The following is a 21533-nucleotide window of genomic DNA, read 5'->3' on the forward strand; positions in this document are numbered from 1 at the left end:
GGCGCGACTCAAGTGCTTTAAAACAGCGACAGAAGTTTGGAGTCAAGTTGACGGAACAGTGTTTTTGTTATGATTTGCCTGTTTTTCACTAGTTTTTTCAAGCATATCTCTGGATTTTTTCGCTCAAAAATGGTGTGCGATACGTCAAATGAAAGGTATTGACGAGACAAAACAAATATTGAATTTATTGGAAAATAAGTGTTTGTACAAAAGTAGCTATCGGCGAAAGAGCAAGCAAAACTAAATATTTTGCAACTTTTCCTGTTTTCCCGCACCTCACTGAGAAAAGATTAGTCAGTTTATTTTTGGTTAAAGGATAGTATTGAGTTTGTGGTTTCTGTGAGTGGTAAAACAAAGTAATTTTTTCTCTCAAAAAAGCCAAACACATGTCAATCGGAGATATAATTTATTATGATTTCATCCACATGGTGTACGAGAGAAAGAAAAATTACTTTTTCTAAAACCGAAAATTTGTGAGAAATTAACGTAATTTATCTTGTTCTTGTTTTAAAATTATAAGAACGTACGCCATGGACATATTAGTGGTAATGCATGGTTCCGTACATGAAAATCCTCATCGATTTTAGTATGCGAAGAACGTTTTTTTTTTGGTGGTTTAAAATGGTCTCGAGTCTCGACGCGTCGATTGTAACAATAAATTTATTCAAATAAAATGTATCAGAAAATGTAAATATGTTAACAGAACCAAATTATGTCGTCAATAGTTTGTTGTGACTTGAATGAATAATTTACATTCTAATTTGATGCTGGTGTAGATTTGTCAACATGTTAAAATGAATAAAATTAAAGGTCTGATCACAATTCAATATGCATATGCAGTCACTCCGGCTCTAAACCAGAACCATGTGATATTATTGAAAGGTGATTTTCGATAAAGAAACTGAACGACAAAAATGTTCGAATAAAATCGTTTTATTGACGTATCAGCAATCAGTAGATTTTAATCCGCTTTAAATGTTCAATTTCGAACAATAAAATGTTTATTTTAGCAAAGAATGTTTTATCGGGATTGTCGATCGCAACAACATTTAAGTTTTCGGTTTTCAGTTTCTGTAAACGACAAATCAATAAAATCTTTATTTCCACCATTCACCATTTCAATATACATAAAAGATTGGATGCGGACCATTGATATGATAATTTTATTTAGATAACAAATGTGTTGAATTTTACAATAGGTGCACACTGAACATTCTCTGCTCTAGTCAGTGTGCAGATTGCGCAAACAATGTCTAAAGCTTGCGTTGTGGTTTTATATGGTTCATTAATTGAACTCTGTACTAAAACTGGAGAGAGATTACGGCATCAATGCTCTTTACTCTATTCTATGTCCACTGTCGATTCACTATTTCACCGAAAGATGTCGCTGCAACAAACCCGGTGTCAACCAAGCCGATAAAAATTAAGTACTGTTTCAGAGTCCTGAGGTCATGTGCTATACGATAGCAGCTTATTTGACTAAAATCCGTCGAGTAGAAGATCCATTACTTTTCGGTTGACACCACGTTTGTTGCAGCGACATCTTTCGAAATATGGCGAACCGTTATCTATCAGTTAGAACTGAGATAAAATTGAGAACGTAATGTAGGTTTTCTACGTTGTCGAAAAGTAAAGATTTTCTCTTACCCGTGAAATTACTAAACATGTAGAGCCTATATCAAGGAAATTAAATTCCTTAAAATCCCAAAGATTCATTAAAATTTCCAAAAATGTCCCCTAAATGTAGCAAACAAATATCAATTATCAAAGATCGAAAGCAGGTAAAAAAATCCACACTTTTTTCAATAAGTCACAAAAACGTCTAGAAAAATATAGAAATTAAATTCCCTTAAAATAGGGCCTAAACAGCCACAGATTCACAATATTGTTGAGTGTTTCTAAAAAAAATATTTGACATATTTGTCTATTTACACACGGCAAGCATATCAGAGACTACAACTGAGACTGCAATCGAGAAAATGGTTTTACGAGCTTACACGATTTTTCGTGAAAATTAGCGAAAATTCATGAAAATACGTGAGCACGTTTCACGTTTACAGACTCTGGATCTATTACTTCATTCGATAAAATTTAAGAGATATCTTTCTGCATAGTTTAAATCAAAATGTTGGCATGATGATATGAGTGAGATATTGAAGGGAAAAACAGCCACAGATGAGTTCATTTGTAAGGATTGTGGTGATGGTGCTTATGACTTACGACACCTCTACAGTTTAAAGGCGCTTTGCCGAAGCAGGGACGAACGATTTGGAATTCGTCCTGATCGAATTCGCTAACCACCTCGCTAAAACATGTCTTTGACATGATATATGTATATCGTTGGCTATGGTGGCGTTATTTCTTACGAATCGATATGTAATTGATGTCCGAGTTAACGTTTTTCATCTATCAAAAACTTCAATTTCGAAACTGTGTGCGACCAACACTATATCTTGCAAATGGAAAATTGATGTCTTGCGGTGGAACCACACATCAGTTTATAAAATGTGATGTGAAGAAATCCGTTGCATTTCTAATTTATTTTCAGTGTAAACGCAACACAGTTTCCAATTATTGAGAAAGATTAGTTAATTACGACATGACTACTTCAACCTGAACAAACTTGTAATGTCTATACAGCGTATCCATCCATATATATATATATATATATATATATATTCATTATAAACTTAAGATGCACCACGTTTCGATTGCTTTTGTATAAATATCTGATCCTCACATCAAACCATACAAAAAGCGATGCTCAAAGAGTTTAGTGTTATTGCTTACATTACCATCTAGCTGGATCGAATACAAACTAAATAATAATAATAATTCTTGAAGTAGCTACTTGAAACACAAGGTGGTGATGTAATTTTCTCTTTTTTTTTCTTTCTTACAAAAAATCGCTAATCTCTTTAAGTTTTTTGAGATTTGTTTAGACAAAAAAAAAAGAAACTTAGAAGGAAGGTAGGTAGATATAGGTTCATCGTCAGTATAAACAACATTATTTTGTGAATTTTGTTACACAGAGATTTGCTGTATTGATTTAAAGAACACAATAACCGGCTATCGTCCACTTGACCTAATGTGGAAATGTACAAAAAAAATATGTTTATATGAAATCCATATGATGATTCGGTATTCCTTTGATTGAAATTCAATTTTTTTGTGCTGCTCTGCAGTAATTCTTTTCTTTTTTTTGTTTGTTGTTTTAAAGTCGAACAACCATGGAGTCAATATAACTCTTTACACACAGTTAACTGAGTACATAAAATATTCTGTATGTCTGTTAAAAGATAAAGTGCTTGTAAAATTGTACCTACGATTTACAACAAAACAATGAAGAACTTAAACGGAATAGTCCATTGGTTTTTCTGATTGATTTTTGGATGAGATAAGTAGCCTTGAATGTATGTGGAGCCTTCGTACTATTTCACTGAGGGAGGTGCGGGGAAAGGGGAAAAGTAGTAAAATATGCAGTACAAAGACGTTGAAACTACAGAGTGGTGACCAAAATAACTTTTACATCAACAACTATTTACAACAATTATTACATTGATTATGAGCAGAAACTCGCGAAGATATACGCTGAAAATCTTTGAAAAACAAGTGAAACAAAACAAGACACAACACTGCTCCTTGATTCTGACTCCAAACGTCTCTCGCTGTTTTGCTGTATAAGGAGTCAAAATTTGGGCAAAAGTGGTTGTACACTGTTAGCTTGGCACCAACACACCGATAAACAACGTAAAACCAGTATCTCCAGGATGAGTTTCAAAACAGTTTGAGTTTCCCGCCTTAAAAAAGCGAGAAATAAAGACAAAGCTGTTTTAAAACTAAATTAAAACTAAATTTGACTCCTTTTCAAAACAGCGAGAGAAGTTTGGAGTCAGATTCAAGGAACAATGTTTTGTTTCGCTTGTTTTTCACAGATTTTCAGCGTGTATTTTCGAGAGTTTCTGCTCAAAATTGATGATTAACACGTTAAATGAAAGGCAATGAGGACACCAGTCAGAATTTTTTTTAAACACAGGTCAGTGGTTCGGGAGCTGTTACTCCTAGAATGTGCAGAACAGCGTGCCCCGAGTAAAAATAAAAGTCTCAAAAGTTCGAAAAGAGACATCTCACGTCTCACAATACAAAGGATTTGAGACCGTGTATTTTTTACATTTCCTTAGTTTATTACGTATATCTCTGGAATATGCGTACATCAAATAAAAGGTACTGTTCAGGAAGTCATAAAGTCTCTAAAAGCAGTTTCGCGGATCAGTAACTCTGGCAAAAGCAACAATTTTTTTTAAGCTCCTCACGCAGTTATGCACTAACCGTCACAAAAAGACATTTAAAAAAATCGGTGCATGCATATCTCTTATCATGTAGTAATTTTTGTAGAATAGTTGTTGATAGAAAAATTATTCTGGTTATCACTCTGATGTCTCAACGTCTTTGAACTGCATGGTTTCCTACATTTCCTTATTTCCCGCACCTCCCACTGTAGGTTCGTTTAATTGATTCATTCAAATCAAATGCATTTTTGTTGCGGTTCACGAATTCAATACTATTCTTTGTAGACACAAATGTCTACGAGCTCTTCAGAAACACGAGTCTCTCATATAAAACAACAGAGGTCCTAAGACATTTTGTTGACGACAATTAGATGACTACAGATGAAACTATTGGCTATATAGACAACAATTCACTACATGGAGCCAAGACTGTGGGTGGACGGATGATTTTGATAGTTGCCGGTATAATCGTCTATACAAACATCGATACAAAGCATTGACAGATTTGGTTAGAGTGTACTTATGAATCGTTTTTATTGTCGTACGGTGGAGTAATTAATCATTGAGCTTAAGAAATGTGGGAGCAATGCAGAGAGAGAGTCACTTTTGTATGTCATTTCGTTCAGACAACAACGATTTGAACTTGATAAAGAAGCAATAAATTAATTATTTTCGATTTAACTCATCGTCCCATGCATAATACCAGTGACTGTTAGATGAATTTAATTGACATTGTGTTGTTTCTTTCGTTGCTTATGATCTACTGGAATCTTTGTTTGTACAAGGTTTGTCGTACATTCGCGTTGCAGTCAATCGTTTCTTATTACTTAAAATCGAACGAAAGAAAATGTTTCTAAAGAATCACGTTGACGCTTGAAGCGATAAACGAATGTTATTTAAAAAACAAAAAAATAATCTAACAATGTCATGGAGTCTAGCAGCACATTCTTTACACCATAATAACATAATGTGCCTCGTATGTAATGTAATCAAAATAACGTTCCTTCAATTGCTATTATACTTGTTGCTATAATTCCTTAACCATTCGTCGTATTGTGAAAATATATCAAAAATTCCATCTAATCGTGCAATCTTTCGATAGGAAAAAAAATACCGAAAAGTAGGTGTTAACACAACATCATTTTTCTATCAACTTGCAATGTAATAAATGGTACGTCAAAATATTATAAGACAATCAATGACTATTCGCACGCAATATCTTCCACATATTTTGCTTCGTATTTTTTTCTTTCTTCTTCTTCATTCAATACACTCAATACGTTAACTAATAAAGAGCTTAAGAAAATGTTCTTTGATCTGAAACACATGCGATCAACAATATTATACACGCTTGCTTACATTTAATGTAATAAATATTACGTTTGATAAACCCAGCCAGGAATTTATATATCGAACAATTTTAAGACTTTAATAAATGGCACTGGATATATATTTCAACTGTCTGATGTTATATGAACATTAAATACTTTTCATTTACACTGTACAATTGGCAGCATTTTTCCGTAAGATGCTCCATTCATGGAGATATTTCACCCACGCATTGTACGACAGATCAATGAAATGTTATCAAGAAATTTAACGTTACATTTCGTATGTATAATAGTGTAGTAGGGTAGAACGAAGTAAGGCACATATTCATACGTGACACCTGGGACATATATCCGAATCCTAACCCTGAAACTGAATCGAAAATGTACACAATTTTCATTGATGGGAACGACAATTATGTTCCGTTTTCCATTGTTATCAAATATTTATCACAAGTTATACAACAGCCTAATCAAATATCGCAAAATATGAGCCCGAACCAATGAAGTAAAAGCATAGAGGTAGACTACCTAGAGGAATTATGACCGAATTCATTGAAATTATATCACACACAGTCAACTTTGCTTTGATTTTGACATTCTGAGTCCCTTTACTTTTGACATTAAGAGTCCCAAGTACTGTCTGTACACGGAGCTGTCACACACACATTCAAATATATGATTTTTCATTTTAATTTGTCAGTTTGTTCTATTGAGAGGGCCTTGAGTAAACGATTTTAGGTGAAAAATTTAATCAAATGAAGTTACAGATTCAATAATAAGAGAGTTGGTGTCTGCCAAAGAATGGTAAGGATTGAAATCAGCGGAGCATTTGTCTTTAAGAATCTAAGCCCATTGTATAATATTGTGAAAGACTGATTGTAACGGTTTTCCAAAACCATTTCAAACTTAAAATGAACAAATTCGTAAGTCACCTAGTTAAACAATCGAACAACACTTTAATGCGTTGTTGAAATTAATTAGCATTGTATGTTGTGAACCATTGCTAAACAAATTGTGTTGAATGAGCCACGAAGAAATCATGAAATTCTTGTAATTCTACAGTTTCTATTTTGTTCGACATACAATGCTGTCTCTAGCAATCAATCCACTTAGTTTAGAGTCAATTTGATGTTATTGTATCGCTGTCCTTCAAAAATTTCGTTTTCATGCTTCGGACCAAAAATGAGGGTAATTTTTGATTTTTTCTCGAGCTGTCGGCCCTTTGCATGAAAACTCACATGTGCTCACTCCGTTCGGCCTACAATCCGCGAACTTGCCTAAAATCAATCGTGCAAATCAGGTACACAATAGCTATTTGTGTATATGTTTTGGACGATTGTTTTTAGGCAATTTCGCTTGTTGTACATGCGAAAGTGCCTAAAATCAATCGTCCAAAACAGATACTCAAAAAATTTTTCATGTAAGGGGTCGAAAACCTGAGAAAAATATCGAAACTCCCTCATTTTCGGCCCCGACACATGAAAATGACTATTTTATGCCAAATACTGCGAAAGTTTGTATTTTCGGTCCTCAAATGATGACCGAAAGTAAAAAAATTCAGGCCTTGGGCCGAAAGTAAATGTCACTGTCATCATTTTACTTTCGCCCCGTGGGCTTGCGTATTTGCGGGCCGAAAGTAAATGTCACTGTCATCATTTTACTTTCGGTCCTCATATGTCACGAAAGCACATGTTCACTTGATTGAAAGTACGCATTGAGTGTAGTGTTGTGTTGACGATAACCAAATGTTTTATTAGCAAGTGAATGTGTGTTTAATGTAATTTTATCTGTTAAATCATTTTTATTTTTATACCAAGGGGCTGCCGCCCCCTGGACCCCCGCGCTTTTCGTCATTTTACAGTTTTTACATCAAATTTTGTTGAGAACTCAACAGTTTCATTTTTATGTTTTGTTTCGGACCGAAAATACAAATCTTCCGCAGTATTTGGCATAAAAAATAGTATGCATAACAAGGGGCAAAAGTAAAAAATTCAAATCGTGTGATTGCCGCCCTTGCCTGCGCCGCGGGCTGCAAACTTCACACGTTTGAATTTTTTTTACTTTCGCCCCTTGTTATGCAATAGTTATTTGTGTATCTGTTTTGGACTCACTTCGTTCGGGCTACAACTCGCGAAATTGCCTAAAATCAATCGTCCAAAACAGATACTCAAAAAAATTTTCATGTAAGGGGTTGAAAACCCGAGAAAAATCTCGAAACTCCTTCATTTTCGGCCCCGACACATGAAAAATACTTTGTATGCTTGCTAAGAGGACCGAAAGTAAAGCTGTCAATTCGCGGGGCGAAAGCTTTCGCTTTCGCCCCTTGAATTGACATTTCTTTACTTTCGGTCCTCTTAGCAAGCATACAAAACTTAATACGTAACTCTTTCGGCCTACTCAATCGATACGTAAATAACTATCGGTTTCCTGGAGTCGGTCCAGTCATCCTATATATCTTCTCATGCATCTTTACCATTTCCGCACCATTACGAAACTAAACCAACCGAGATGAGATCTAATTTTCCTTTTTTCTTTGCAAAATCGTTCCAACCTGACAATTGTTATTGGTGAATTCTTTCATGTCGACATTTTTTCAATTCAATTGGGATGATATTTCACAAACAAAATTGATATAAAACGTAGGCGGACTGACGCTAAGTACTTTCAGAATTCAGTTCGAATGGTGCGTGGTGTTATATTATAATGCTGAATGGGCATTGAAAATCGATTGGAACAGATTGAAGTGTTTTGGTAAGTGTACGTTAAAGGATCGGATGCAAATCGTTTGCATATAAACCAACGACGAATAGGTGTAGTTTAACTCACGATGAAAAGAATTCGAATAAAAAATCCTTTTCTCTCTGTGTTTGTTATTTGAAATATTCATTGAAGCCGCTCAAACCAGATGTGTTTCGTTTACTCTAAATTTAGTTTAAAAAAAATAGCTATTTATGCAACCAAGTGATAAAAGCCTTTGTATTCACGGCGGATCAGAAACGTCATATTTTTTCACCACAAAGAAAACAGCTTTCAGACTTTTTCGTCCCGCTTTTATCAAATTTTCTTCGAAATGTGACTTTTAATGCTCCGGGACGAAATAGAGGTCAGTTTCGGATTTTTCAGAATTAGGTTTTTCAAATAACAAGCACTGCTTTGCTATTATACGCTACATTTCCACCACATGGGTCAAAGATACAACTTTTTGGTCGCAGTGACATAATATTTTAGGTACTAGATGTGTAAATTGTCACTCAAGGCAAAAGGCTGAGTGTGACAAACAATATCGTCTGCCTAAAAAAATCGAGTTGCATAAACATCTTTCTCAAGAAAGGCAACGACATTTTCGCTTTTCGTCACTGAGCTGAGAAAAGTCAATTTTATTCAACTCGACAAAATGTTCATTTCTACTCAGACACTCACGTACAAAGAACGAATTACGAATAAATGGAAAAATTAAAAACAAAAAGTGCATCGCATTTTGCAAAAAAAAATTCTTGCTCTCAAGCTGCAACGACCAGATTATGCTGTAATGCAATAATCGACCTATTGTTTAATCTGACCTTTGTGATGTTTATAAACGATTTAGTTATGTATATAGCACTTAAGTGCCATTAAGTATTTCGTTTTTGACTCATTTTTTGTGTGTGTTTTACGAACATATTGAAAACTTGTGATTTTGTAAAATAAAATGTTCGAAAAAAGCAAGTCGATTTTGGCATACCGAAAATAACATGTTGTTTGCAATGCACTTGAGTTTGTTTTTGGAGAACAAATTATATCCATGCACAGCACATCCATGAAAGACGAAAGCCATTTACCCAAAAAATACAAATTTATTTACAAAAGTAAAATGAAGAAAAGAAAGAAAATGGAGAAAAATAAAAAACAAAAAACTTTTGTTTACTTATATATCATTAGCAACATGCATGCCTAAGGAACATACCACGGTATCTGGGACGGGTTTTTATTGATGTCCGTTGTCCTGGCACACGTTGACATGGTATACAAGTATATTTTCTCACGATAACAACGCCCTGATCTTCACGTATAATCAATTGATCTTTTTTATGCCGTACATTGTTCTTCGTAGCAGCGATTTTATTCTCATCCATCACCATGTCCGGACTAAAATTTTCTAAGCCATTCACATCAGTCACATTTTTATAAGCTCTAATACTATTCTTTGGTAACTTAATATCGCTGCTGCTGCTGCTGGTACTGCCACTACTTGTATTCGACACGATTTTCTTTCGTTTTCTCTTCATTTTGTATTTATCATGAGCAGCATAATTCATTCGTTGTTCGTTGCCACCTTCAACCGTTTGACGACCGTCACTGTGGTATGCATCAAAATGTTTAGATTTATCTGACGGGAAAGTTTTATTGTTATTCGTTATTGATACGATCGATGTATCAAGTGTTTTGTTCGATTGCCTCTTATGCTGAGACTTTTTATTACCATCCGATGATTGTGGTGGCAGCGACGCATTTTGAACGATTGACGATGATTCAGTGTTCGCAAGTGGCAGACTATTTTCATCTCGTCTGTTGCGTACAACATGAGTGTGATGGTCGTCACCTTGAATGAAATCGGGGTTTTGTGATGCTAGATACAGAACCAATGTCACAACGATCAAAACAGCTAGTGTTAGTAATACTCGGCCACACGTAAGCCAGGATTGTTTCCACTGCTGATACCTCGTATGATCCATTTCACTATGTATCCATAATTGTACAACTAATCATGGCACTTGATTGTTTATGTGTTTCTTAGACCCGTTGAATTGTATTTACGAAACAATACTAGTTGAATCACTGCACGTTAAAAGCCACTTTACCATCAAACATGAAAATGCTTAATGATTTACACCCATGGTCTTTGGACAACTTTTTTTGTTTCTGAACACTTTTTATCTATGACACACTTGACTATTATGGCTTTGTTTTTATTTTCGTTAATTGTTGATAAGATTCTGAACACAACAATTCACGTATTACACTTCTGGTTTTGTGTGAAAAGAAATATTTATTTTCGGCTCTCTTTTTTTCTGATAATAAAATTATGATTACGCTGAGATAATGGGCTAGAAACAGTTCGGCTTTGATATGTGCAAAATTTGCCGGAGGTCAATGATATTTCAACGAGTTAATTGAGGAAAAAAAAACTCAACCTCTCAGCGTGTTAATAGTCTCGAACAGATGAAGTTTATGTGTCTGGAAATTTCTTTGTGTTTCTCTCTAAAAATCGATGTTTTTAAAATGGGAAAAGTATCGAATTTCTTATTGTTTACTTCTGTGAACCGTACAATAAAATATTATTGAGAACTATATATATACAACGATGGTAACGATAAGAAATGGTTGTAATACGTGTCAACATAGGACATGTTTATGAGAAAAAAAAACGTTTTTTTTTTCTGTGCAAAATAATTTGAAAATAATGTTGGCGTAATTGTTGTTACGAGAAAGACTCAACACTCAGCACTGTACTTAATGGAAGAGGTTGTGAAATTTAATTATGTCAAATAAAGATAAGACTGGCAGCGTCATAATGAAAATATTTGGCTCTTTTTCGTCTATTCCGATAACAGAAAAGTTTGAACCATTTCTGGTATTATAATAAGCGTTCAATTAAAAATAAATGAATTAACACATCTATGCTCAAGGTCGTGCTTGTTTTAATAATACGCCTTTTAGCGTGTTTATTCATAAGTTCAAGGTAAATCATAAATCTTGTTAGCATTTTCAATGATTCTTAGGCCGACAACACACGAGAAATTTTACGTTAATGTGATTGACAATTTATGCTGCGTTTTTCATTGTAAACGAATTATTACTACAGGCTAAAGAAAGGATAACGCAGAAAAAATGGTCGTGAGTTTTCGGCCTTTGACTTGACTTCCTAACTTCTTTCTTCTTGTGTCCGATACCATCTCTGTGAATGCCAGATTTTACGAAACAATGAAAATGAAATCTTTTAGTAATGTCTAGTTATCGAAAATAATGAAAAAAGCGATGTGCTCTGATCAGTGTTCTTATGGCAGAACACACTGTCTGACAATAGAAGCCAAAGATTTCATATCAAACAATAAAATAAACAATAATTGAAACAAAAGAGGTAACAGATTTAATAATTGTATGGGGATACGTTTGTCATTTTAGGACATTAGGTGAGTAGTAGTTATTTAAATGACAAGGGAAAAAATCCAGTTTGTGAATTTTGTCATGGATTTTACAAACCGTTATCTCCCAAGCCAAATCCAACTTTCGACACTAGGCTCAAAAGCATGTCATAGTAATTTATGCAACTAGTTGCGAAAAGTGGTAGTTTTTGTCACAAAATGTGATGTTATCAAACGACGAAGCAAGTTTGTTAGTCACATCGTGTTGCATACAATGTTTTCTGCAACCAGATGCGAAAAATGAACTTTTAAAACATAACTTTACCTTTTACATACATTCTACTGTATGAACTGTAAGTGGTTGAATGGTTAGATGTGGTGTTCGGTAAGCATTGGGTTTTGGTGTTGGGAGTTCGAAATTTGGTCAGGGCAGAATTTCATTTACGGTTAATGGTTCAAAAGAAGTGCTGAAAAGTAAATCCATTTCAACACTAGTTGCGAAAAGTAAAATATAGAAAAACATAGACCCTTTGATCGCCACCCAAATCATTCATGAAAAAGTTCAGTTTTCGTAGTGCAGTTGCAGAAAGGTTTGTTACATTTTCCATTTCTAAATTGACTGCAGTATGTGTTCTTTCAACCGAAGATATTTCGTTACAAATGTCCCAATTCATTTCATTCCACATATTGAATATTAAAGTATGTTGCTATCATGGGATGAATTGGATTGAAAGCGAAGTACTGGTGGTTTCCCTTCTTTTTTTAATTTTTGATTAGAAAAGTGCAAAGAAATCCTCGAGGAAATTTTGGAAACGGTCTATTAACATAGGAAAGTATAATTAGACCGTCAACAATAGTTTTTTTTTACAATCAATGCTGAATGGTATGCTAGTGACCATATTCTACAGATCAAGAAAACTTCAAATAAACTCAGACTCATAAATTTAACAACAGAAACCAGAAATAAAAATCAAACACACCAAAAGCGACACTTCTGACCTCAATTATTAACTCATCAAAACAACAGTTCATAAATCATACCATCAGAGATCGAATACCATGCCGTGACCATTAATTAAACAAACCCACCTCTTATTTTTTCATATGATTTATGCATTGCTATGCTTGTTGGTTATATATGCATACGTTCGGTAATTTAATATGATTGAACCTGAAGAGCATGTTTTCAGTTATGTTTTCATTTTGCTTCACTATCATTTCAATCGGTTTCCGGTTCAGTGTATTATTTTCTTCCAGTCTTTCAGTCGATTGCAGCTTATCAAAACGTATCAGCGATAACTCAAGGGACATTTGAAAAAAATGATTTTTTGTCTTTTTGAAACTTTTGGGAAATTAATTTGATTTTTTCTTTGTTGTCTTTTCATTTTCTTGACGTCTTGCAACGTGCACTTATCAATAAAATCATGGTCTGACATGTCACTATTTGTATAATCCCAATGTCATGATTGCTAATAACGAATAGCCCTAAATATACTATTTTTACCAATTGTTGAAACACCCTATTGTTAGGTCACTTTAAACAAGGAAGATTCAAGTTATTTTTGACGAAACACCCCATTGTTGGGTCACTTTGTAAGATTTAAGTTTCAGCTGTCGAAACACTCAATTGTACAAAGATGGATCACGTTTTTTCTGACTAAACGCCCAACTGTACAAGGAAGATTCAAACTATTTTCGACGAAATACCCAATTATTAAGCCAGTTTGTACAAGTTGTCTCTGACTAAACACCCGAGTGTACGGTTGATTTGTACAAGGAATATTTTAGTTGTTTCTGATGCACCCAATTGTAAAGCTAGTTTGAACTGGGAAAATTAAAATTAGCGTTTTATAGACTATTTGTACAATGGTGCAAATAGTCACTTCATAAAAGATTAAAAAAATATTCAGAAAATCATTATAATCAGCGCCGATCTGTCTGAAATGCATGTCTGCAACTTTTTCATTGTCGCGAGAAGTCAATGTTAATGAAAATTAAAAGAGAGACACAAAACAGAAAATAATTGCAAATATGCAAACCTACAATAAAATGATACGAGTTCATCCAATCTCTTGCTGGTTTATTTAAAATAAATAAAATTCGATTTCGTTCGATTCACGTAATGTCTCTCTCGCTGAATCGTATAAATGCGTATATATAAATGAAACAAGTTCCTTGCATATAAGTAAGTCCATGAATCAACTCTGCATTCGGTCCAATCTGATACCAATTAAATAACTCGTTCCGATAATAAATTAAAAGACATAATTTAAGTCCATAAATAACCCAATATTTGTTGATCATGTAATCAAGTTTACCGATAATGAATATACGAAAACTAAACTTTAAAAGAAGGAAAAACGTTCTTTTTCCCTTCGATTCATTGTTGTTGTTTCTTTCATTTTTTACTTCTCTTCATTGCCCCCATAAAAAAACGAAACTGGACAGTCAATTTTCGTGATGGTGGTATGTAATTATATCATGTCAGTGTGGTCCTAAATTCCTACCACCACGTAACGATTTGTTTGATCATTGAGCATCATGCAAACTTCTGGAATGGCATGCGAACAGAAAAAGTGAAACAGTCGTTTTTTTTACGGCCACATATAATCCCGCGGTAGCAATGTAATAAAAAGGGATTATCGATTTTATCGATCGATCGATGCGATAAAGTTTTTTTCTTTGTTTTTATCGTTTTTTCTTTGCTTTTTAAAATTGTGAATGCAGACGTTTATTTGAAATGGAGAGCAGAATTTTTTGAGCAGTGTGGTGCAATTGATTGTATCGCTTAAGATAGCCTATTTACGGCATTTGAGGTATACCTTCATCATAGCCCTAGCAGTACAATGACGACAAAAGTATGTTGTCCTGTCCAGGGTTCGAAAAATGTGCTACAAAACTATTGAAGTAATAGATTTTGTAACACACTCCATCGCATCCCAACAACGAAAGCGATATCAGATATTTTGTAAGTAAAGACACAAGAACTTGCCTTTGTCTGAGTCACCTTTAAGGGTTTCTTTGATCTATATATCTTTGTGGACACTTTCTGTTTCTTGTGTTCTTTATTACTGTAAAAGAACAATTTGTGTCTAGGAGAGTTTATGAAAAGTCTGAGTCCTTGATGATTAACGTCAGTACCTAGCTGTAGCGGTACTGTTAAAATAATCACTTAATATACTACGCAAATTTCAGTAGAGATTACATTAATCGTTATAATTAAAATTGTAAGGACCAGTGAGCACTCATTGATAACTGTAATCTTAGCGAACAGATAAATGTTCAAAATATCATTATTTATAAATAAAGTTCAACTTTTATATTCCGATGGTTCGTTAACATCGCAACATTTAAAAACATATTGCTCCTACCAAATATTTTCAATTCATTATAATGAGGAAAACAGTGGTGGTGGCGTTGTTACTTTCTTTATTGGCAGTTCAGCTTCACTTTATGAATTGCCAAGACGGTTTCGCAACTCTAGGATTAGAAGTTACAGGTAAATATAGTGACTTTACAGGTGCACTGATAAAAGCCTAGTGTAATTACTCGAATTTAAAGCCAATTGTAGAACGTAGATAATAATAATTCTTTGAATGAAGTCGTCCACGTACATTCAATTAATTATTCAAATTTAAAAATTAAGGTGGAGCTGGAGGTGAAACAGTATCCGTTTGCACGCAGGCAGAATTGATTGCCGCATTATCAGGTAACGAACCACGCATCGTTCGCATAGTATGCCATATAGTTCTTACAACTACTGTTTACATTGGTTCCAATAAATCCGTTTTGGGCGGAAGCGAAAGTGCTGGAGTCTCTGGTCGAGGACTTGAAGTCGAACGTAATAAAAATGTTATAATTCGTGGACTTCGGTTCTGTTGTCCTGTTGCTACGGATGGACTTTTACTAAATGGTGCTACGCATGTCTGGATTGATCATAATGAATTTCATGCCGATTTAGACCACGATAAAGACTATTACGACGAGCTATTCAGTTGTAAAAATGGTGCAGATTTTGTGACGGTTTCGTGGAACAAATTCCATAGTCACTGGAAGGCTCTCTTAATCGGAAACAGTGACAGAAATGGTCACATCGATATTGGAACGTTGCATATTACTTTCCATCACAATTATTTTTTGAATTTAAACAGCCGGGTTCCGTCGTTACGCTTCGGTGTTGGTCACATTTACAACAATTTCTATGAAAATATTTTTGAAACGGGAATCAATAGTCGAATGGGAGCTGAGGTTCTCGTTGAATCGAATGTTTTTCGTAATTCTAGTGTACCCATTGCGACTGACAGATATAGTCCAGAAAATGGATATGCTGTTGAAAGGAACAACGACTTTGGCGGCGCTGAATTTTATATTTCTCACTACGGCACGTTTACTAAGCCCCCGTACTCCTACAGATTGAATCGCTTAAGCAAAATACCTCTTCTCGTCGAACGTAACGCAGGACGTACAATTATTTTTTAAAGTTTTTTCGAACAATTGAACATGTCGACATTTTCTGCACAAATTTACTAAGAGCAATTGTACATGAAAGGAAGTCAATGATTTGTTTCATTTTATTTACCTATACTATTACTGTTAACCGATCCACGTACAGTCAACCAGTTTGTATGAGTTACCAATAAAATTGTCTTCCGTTGTTTAATCTACTTTTTGGTATTTGAAAATCTTGTACTTCATTAAATCTAACGCTCATTTTGCTACATAAGACAACACTAGTATAGTTAGAGGATTATTTTAGTCGTCGTTGTCACAAACAGATGAGTTCACTTTGAGCCTCACCCTCACACTTTTCTTTTTTGAGCTAATACATTCGATCGAATCATTCGTATTGACCGTAATTATTTGCACTCAACATTAACTTGACAATCAATCAAAAAAAAGAACAACAAAGGATTGAATTCGAAAGACGATTTGTCGATATAATACTAAACCATTTCGTACATCTGCTAAAAATAAATTGTGATCTGATCATAGAATATTTGCTATCATAATAGGCTGAATGCTTATTCAGAAACTATAATGATATGAATGGTCACGGTCACGCACTAAATCCAACACTATTTTCTAACCGAATTGTGAACGTAAATATTTGGAAATATCACGTAGAGATCTCCACCCAGAGAAGAATTGTGATTTTAGGAAGAATAAAAAATAAAATTGGAACGAACGAAAATACCAACAACTCTAACCAGAAGTAATGAGGTGTAACGAGTCAGATTATGTTCAACTATCATCGATAAAGATCACCAACGAAATTATAATTTGAAAAAAGCAATTCCACTCTTTCATTACGTTTTTTTTTTGTATAAATCACTTGATATCTCACTGTAATCCTTCCCATCCAGCACGAAATTTATAGCATGAAAATGAATTTTCAAATAAATCACTGACAAATATGCAATTTATTATTCGTATCCGATTCTGTCATAATTTACAAGACAAATTAAATAATTTCAATTAATTTAAACACACACACGATTCCGATCTATTCAAATATTAATTTCTTATGATCAATGATCATTTCAAATTTTTTGTTGTTTTATTTTTCACATGTTACACATTGCGATCATCGCAGCTAACCGTACAACACTCTCTGGTGTATAACATATATATATATCGATCGTAAGCACTTTTCGGTGGTATTGCGTGCGTGGTCGATGTCTTTTCGGTTTGAAATCTCTGAGGTTACTGAATGAATGGTACTTGAGCGAATCAACTCAAACCGCTATAGACCGTGTGCTTGCAATGAGTCGAATGAGTGGTTTTACTCACGAAAATTTTGTACTTTTCAATGCAAGAAAAACCCACTCATGTTTTCGTTATGCTTTACCCGGTTGATATTTCGGTTAGGTAAGTAAGTATATTAAGTTATTTGCGATGCTTATGCGTGTAGTTTTTTTTCTTGTCTTTTTGGAGTAGAAGAAGAAGTTAACAGAAAAGAACCGGAGAAATTAAGTTCGATCAAGGAAATACATTGGATTTAGTGATTTTTTGCTGTTGTAAAACGTTTGTTTGATAAGATAATTATTTGGGTTCACATTTCTTTCATCTACAAAAAAAATGCTTACGAATAGAAATGCACACAAATTCTAAGTAGAATTGTAATAGAATTTGTGAATCAAAGTGTTTAAGCTGTCGTATAGTTAACAATACTGTCACTAATATATATGAACAATTCCGATAACAAATTCAAAAATAATTATTTTTGCACATGTCATACACTTTAAGTGGTTACAGTTGGCTCAAATAATAAACATTCCAATTTTGCAACGAACGTCATTTTACGTGACGACAAATATTTTATGGAACATTCCATCGATCAGATGCCCTTATTGATCACAGAAACTATATTAAAAACCAAGTGACAGTCGCCTGTAAAGAGTCTCTTTATAATATTTTTAATAATTTGTAGGCACCTTAGATCAGTCTATTATTATAGACGATATTTGCAAGCGCCTGTAAATAGCCAAATATTGTGCAGAAACTATTTACGGTTGCCTGTAAATAGTCAAAATATTATAACAAGACTATTTACAGGCGTCTGAGCTTTTGGCTTACAAAATGGGTCAAAATAGAGTGAAAAGAATGGTCCTAAAAAAATGAACAGAAGAGAGGTATACTTCCTTCAACAAAATGCTCAGAATATAGGGATGTTTCCTTCTACAAAATGCACTATTCTTGCAGGCGCCTGCAAATAGCCAAAAAAATTATAAAACAACAATTTGCTATAGTAAGTTTTTTTATTCAAAAATTTGAGGTAAAGTTTTGGATCCGTGCAGCTGCGCCTCGATCGGCAAATTTCACACAAGAGAAGTACCATTTCCATCATTTACCCCATTGGTAAGTAATGTACTATTATCTACCTAGGTGAAATAATAGCAGTGAAAAAGTGCTATTATTTCACCGTCGGTAGATAAAATAGCGTATTCACCTCTGTCCAAATGTTTATTTAGACACTTGGGGTTATAACATTCGCCTTCATAAATAAACATGTGGACAGAGGTGAATAATCTATTATTCTTATATTATTGTTAAAGCTAGTGAAATAGAAGACTTTGCATTAAACACAGGGAAATAATTTAAACAAATGAAGTCGGCAAGCCTCGACTTCTTCGTGACAAGTGTGTACTCTATTTTATCACATAAGCGAAAACAAGACAACAACATAGAACTGAAGTGTAATTTTTGAATTATTCTTCTAGTTAAGTAATTTTGACATCCGAACACCGCGAATTACATTGGATGCTGCGGAGGTAGTTCATTAGTCGCCTTCGGCTCGGGTATGCAAACTCTACACTTGTCAAAATAACCGTTTCCAAAGCTTGTTGCTTATAACCACACTTGTGAGTTCGGCTCGTATCACAAAATTGATTCCGAGTGTAATGAACTACCAAACAGCATCCAATATATGCTGTTTTATTGCCTATCCACCCGGAATATTGTTGTTACGAGTACATTTTCCCACCCAAGGACCTTAGAGTTCAAAACCAAAAGTGTTCCTGGAACACTGTTCCAGTAGACAACTGGCAGACTCTTGAATATCAAAAGATTATTCTAAATTAATGCACAATTTCACAACATTTATGTCGCGCTATTTCATTCACTGCCAGACTAATACTAAACATAAAAACTACCGATACAACAAAACCAACAAAAATATCTGTTGTTGCATTGAAACGTTTAAAAACGAATCTAGTCTGCTGATGAAATCGGCTCACACTTATTCCCGAAAGCATCACAGGCAACACTACTGTTTTGGTGACATGTTGACAAACTACTTCGACTGTTTTGTTTTTGTGAAGTGGTAGATTCATATTTTGCGTTATATTTGTCGATTTTGGTGGCGTTTCAATAAATTTTGCAGTGAAGTGAAGTGAATATATGATAATAAAAGTAAAAGTGTTAAGTGTTTTTGAAAATAAGTGAAAAATGCAAAAATTAAATTGTGCGGCCATTGGTGTTCGTCGAAGTTAAAACAAGGCATCAGAACAGTCGGAGCGTTTGCTGCGACTTTGCCCCGTACAACCCGTAATCCTATTTCGTCCGCAACCCTAATACGTCCGTAGCCCTAATAAGCCCGGAACCCTAATACGTCTACAACCCTCTAATGCGTCTGTTACCAAAATGCAAGTCAAGTTGGGCATTGTCAAATTTACTGAAACTGTTCATTTTTAAAATTGCGCATAGCGCAATTACGAAAGCCCGTACGAAGTACCTTTCAAATAAAACCAACAATTTACGACAATTTTTTAGAAACCCAAAATCTTTTGCCAACTTTCCATTGGGTATTCAATTACCTCTCAAATGAAACAAAAACTAGCAAAATCGGTTGAGATTTACTCGATTTATGTGCAAAAAGCACTTAGGGCCGAGTAGCCTTAGTGCAAGGGCCCAAATTTGAAACTTTTTTTGCCATCATTCTATTCGGCATTCAATTATCTCTCAACAATTTACGACATTATTTTAGAAACCCAAAATTTTTTGCCAACTTTCCATTGGGTATTCAATTACCTCTCAAATGAAACAAAAACTAGCAAAATCGGTTGAGATTTACTCGATTTATGTGCAAAAAGCACTTAGGGCCGAGTAGCGGCCTTAGTCCAAGGGCCCAAATTTGAAACTTTTTTCGCCACGTTCTTTTCGGTATTGAATTACCTTCCATAAAAAACTAAATCTAGCAAAATCGGATGAGATTTACTCGATTTATGTACAAAAAACACTTAGGGCCGACCTTTGAGCCCTCCCAACAAGCTCACGTTTCATCTTACCCAAAAACAATGTTCAGCAACTTTGTTCTACTCGTCAATACCTTTCATTTGATATATCACAAGCAGCTATTGCGTGCGTATTTCGGTAGATATCGTCGAAAGACTGAAAAACACCTATATGACTCTAGCTCTGGAAGGGCCGACCCTACCATGCCCATTTTCGAACTTGACCTTACTTTTGTCGATACCAATCGGGGAAAAAAAGAATTTTCAAAAAAGGTTGTGATTTACTCAAGCTAGAGGGGTCACATTTTTTATTTCGGATTCGTCATCTATGAACATAACCAAATGCTTTGACCTTACTGTCTGCTTCCAATTCGACGTGTTACAAACGGCATATTAATCTTATAAGCCCCCAGTACTTCGTACGGGGCTAAAAATGTCCGTCCGTCCGTCCGTCCGTCTGTGACCCCTCTAGCTTGAGCAAATCACAACCTTTTTTTAAAATTCTTTTTTTCTCCGATTGGTATCGACAAAAGTAAGGTCAAGTTCGAAAATGGGCATGGTAGGGTCGGCCCTTCCAGAGCTAGAGTCCTATAGGTGTTTTTCAGTCTTTCGACGATATCTACCGAAATACGCACGCAATAGCTGCTTGTGATATATCAAATGAAAGGTATTGACGAGTAGAACAAAGTTGCTGAACATTGTTTTTGTGTAGGATGCAACGCGAGCTTGTTGGGAGGGCTCAAAGGTCGTTACTCGGCGCTAAGTGTTTTTTGCACATAAATCGTGTAAATCTCATCCGATTTTGCCAGATTAGTTTTTTATGGAAGGTAATTGAATACCGAAAAGAACGTGTCGAAGAAAGTTTCAAATTTGGGCCCTTGGACTAAGGCCGCTACTCGGCCCTAAGTGTTTTTTGCACATAAATCGAGTAAATCTCATCCGATTTTGCTAGATTTTGTTTTATTTGAGAGATAATTGAATGCCGAATAGAATAATGGCAAAAAAAGTTTCAAATTTGGGCCCTTGGACTAAGGCCGCTACTCGGCCCTAAGTGTTTTT

General features: G+C 34.7%; 2 protein-coding genes across 3 annotated transcripts in view; one reads left to right on the forward strand and one right to left on the reverse strand.

Moving 5' to 3' along the window:
* The window catches only part of LOC119081944 (laminin subunit alpha-1), a 128400-nt gene that overhangs the window by 28930 nt on the left and 77937 nt on the right, over window positions 1-21533 (reverse strand). The window lies entirely within an intron of this gene.
* On the forward strand, window positions 15062-16287 carry LOC119081945 (pectate lyase A-like). The gene is made up of 2 exons (XM_037191210.1): window positions 15062-15241; window positions 15389-16287. Exons 1-2 carry the CDS (start codon window positions 15136-15138, stop codon window positions 16219-16221), a joined length of 939 nt encoding a protein of 312 aa, XP_037047105.1. The 5' UTR covers window positions 15062-15135; the 3' UTR covers window positions 16222-16287.

The sequence above is a fragment of the Bradysia coprophila genome, unplaced genomic scaffold (genome assembly GCF_014529535.1).
Source record: "Bradysia coprophila strain Holo2 unplaced genomic scaffold, BU_Bcop_v1 contig_373, whole genome shotgun sequence".
Taxonomy (NCBI): Eukaryota; Metazoa; Arthropoda; class Insecta; order Diptera; family Sciaridae; genus Bradysia; species Bradysia coprophila.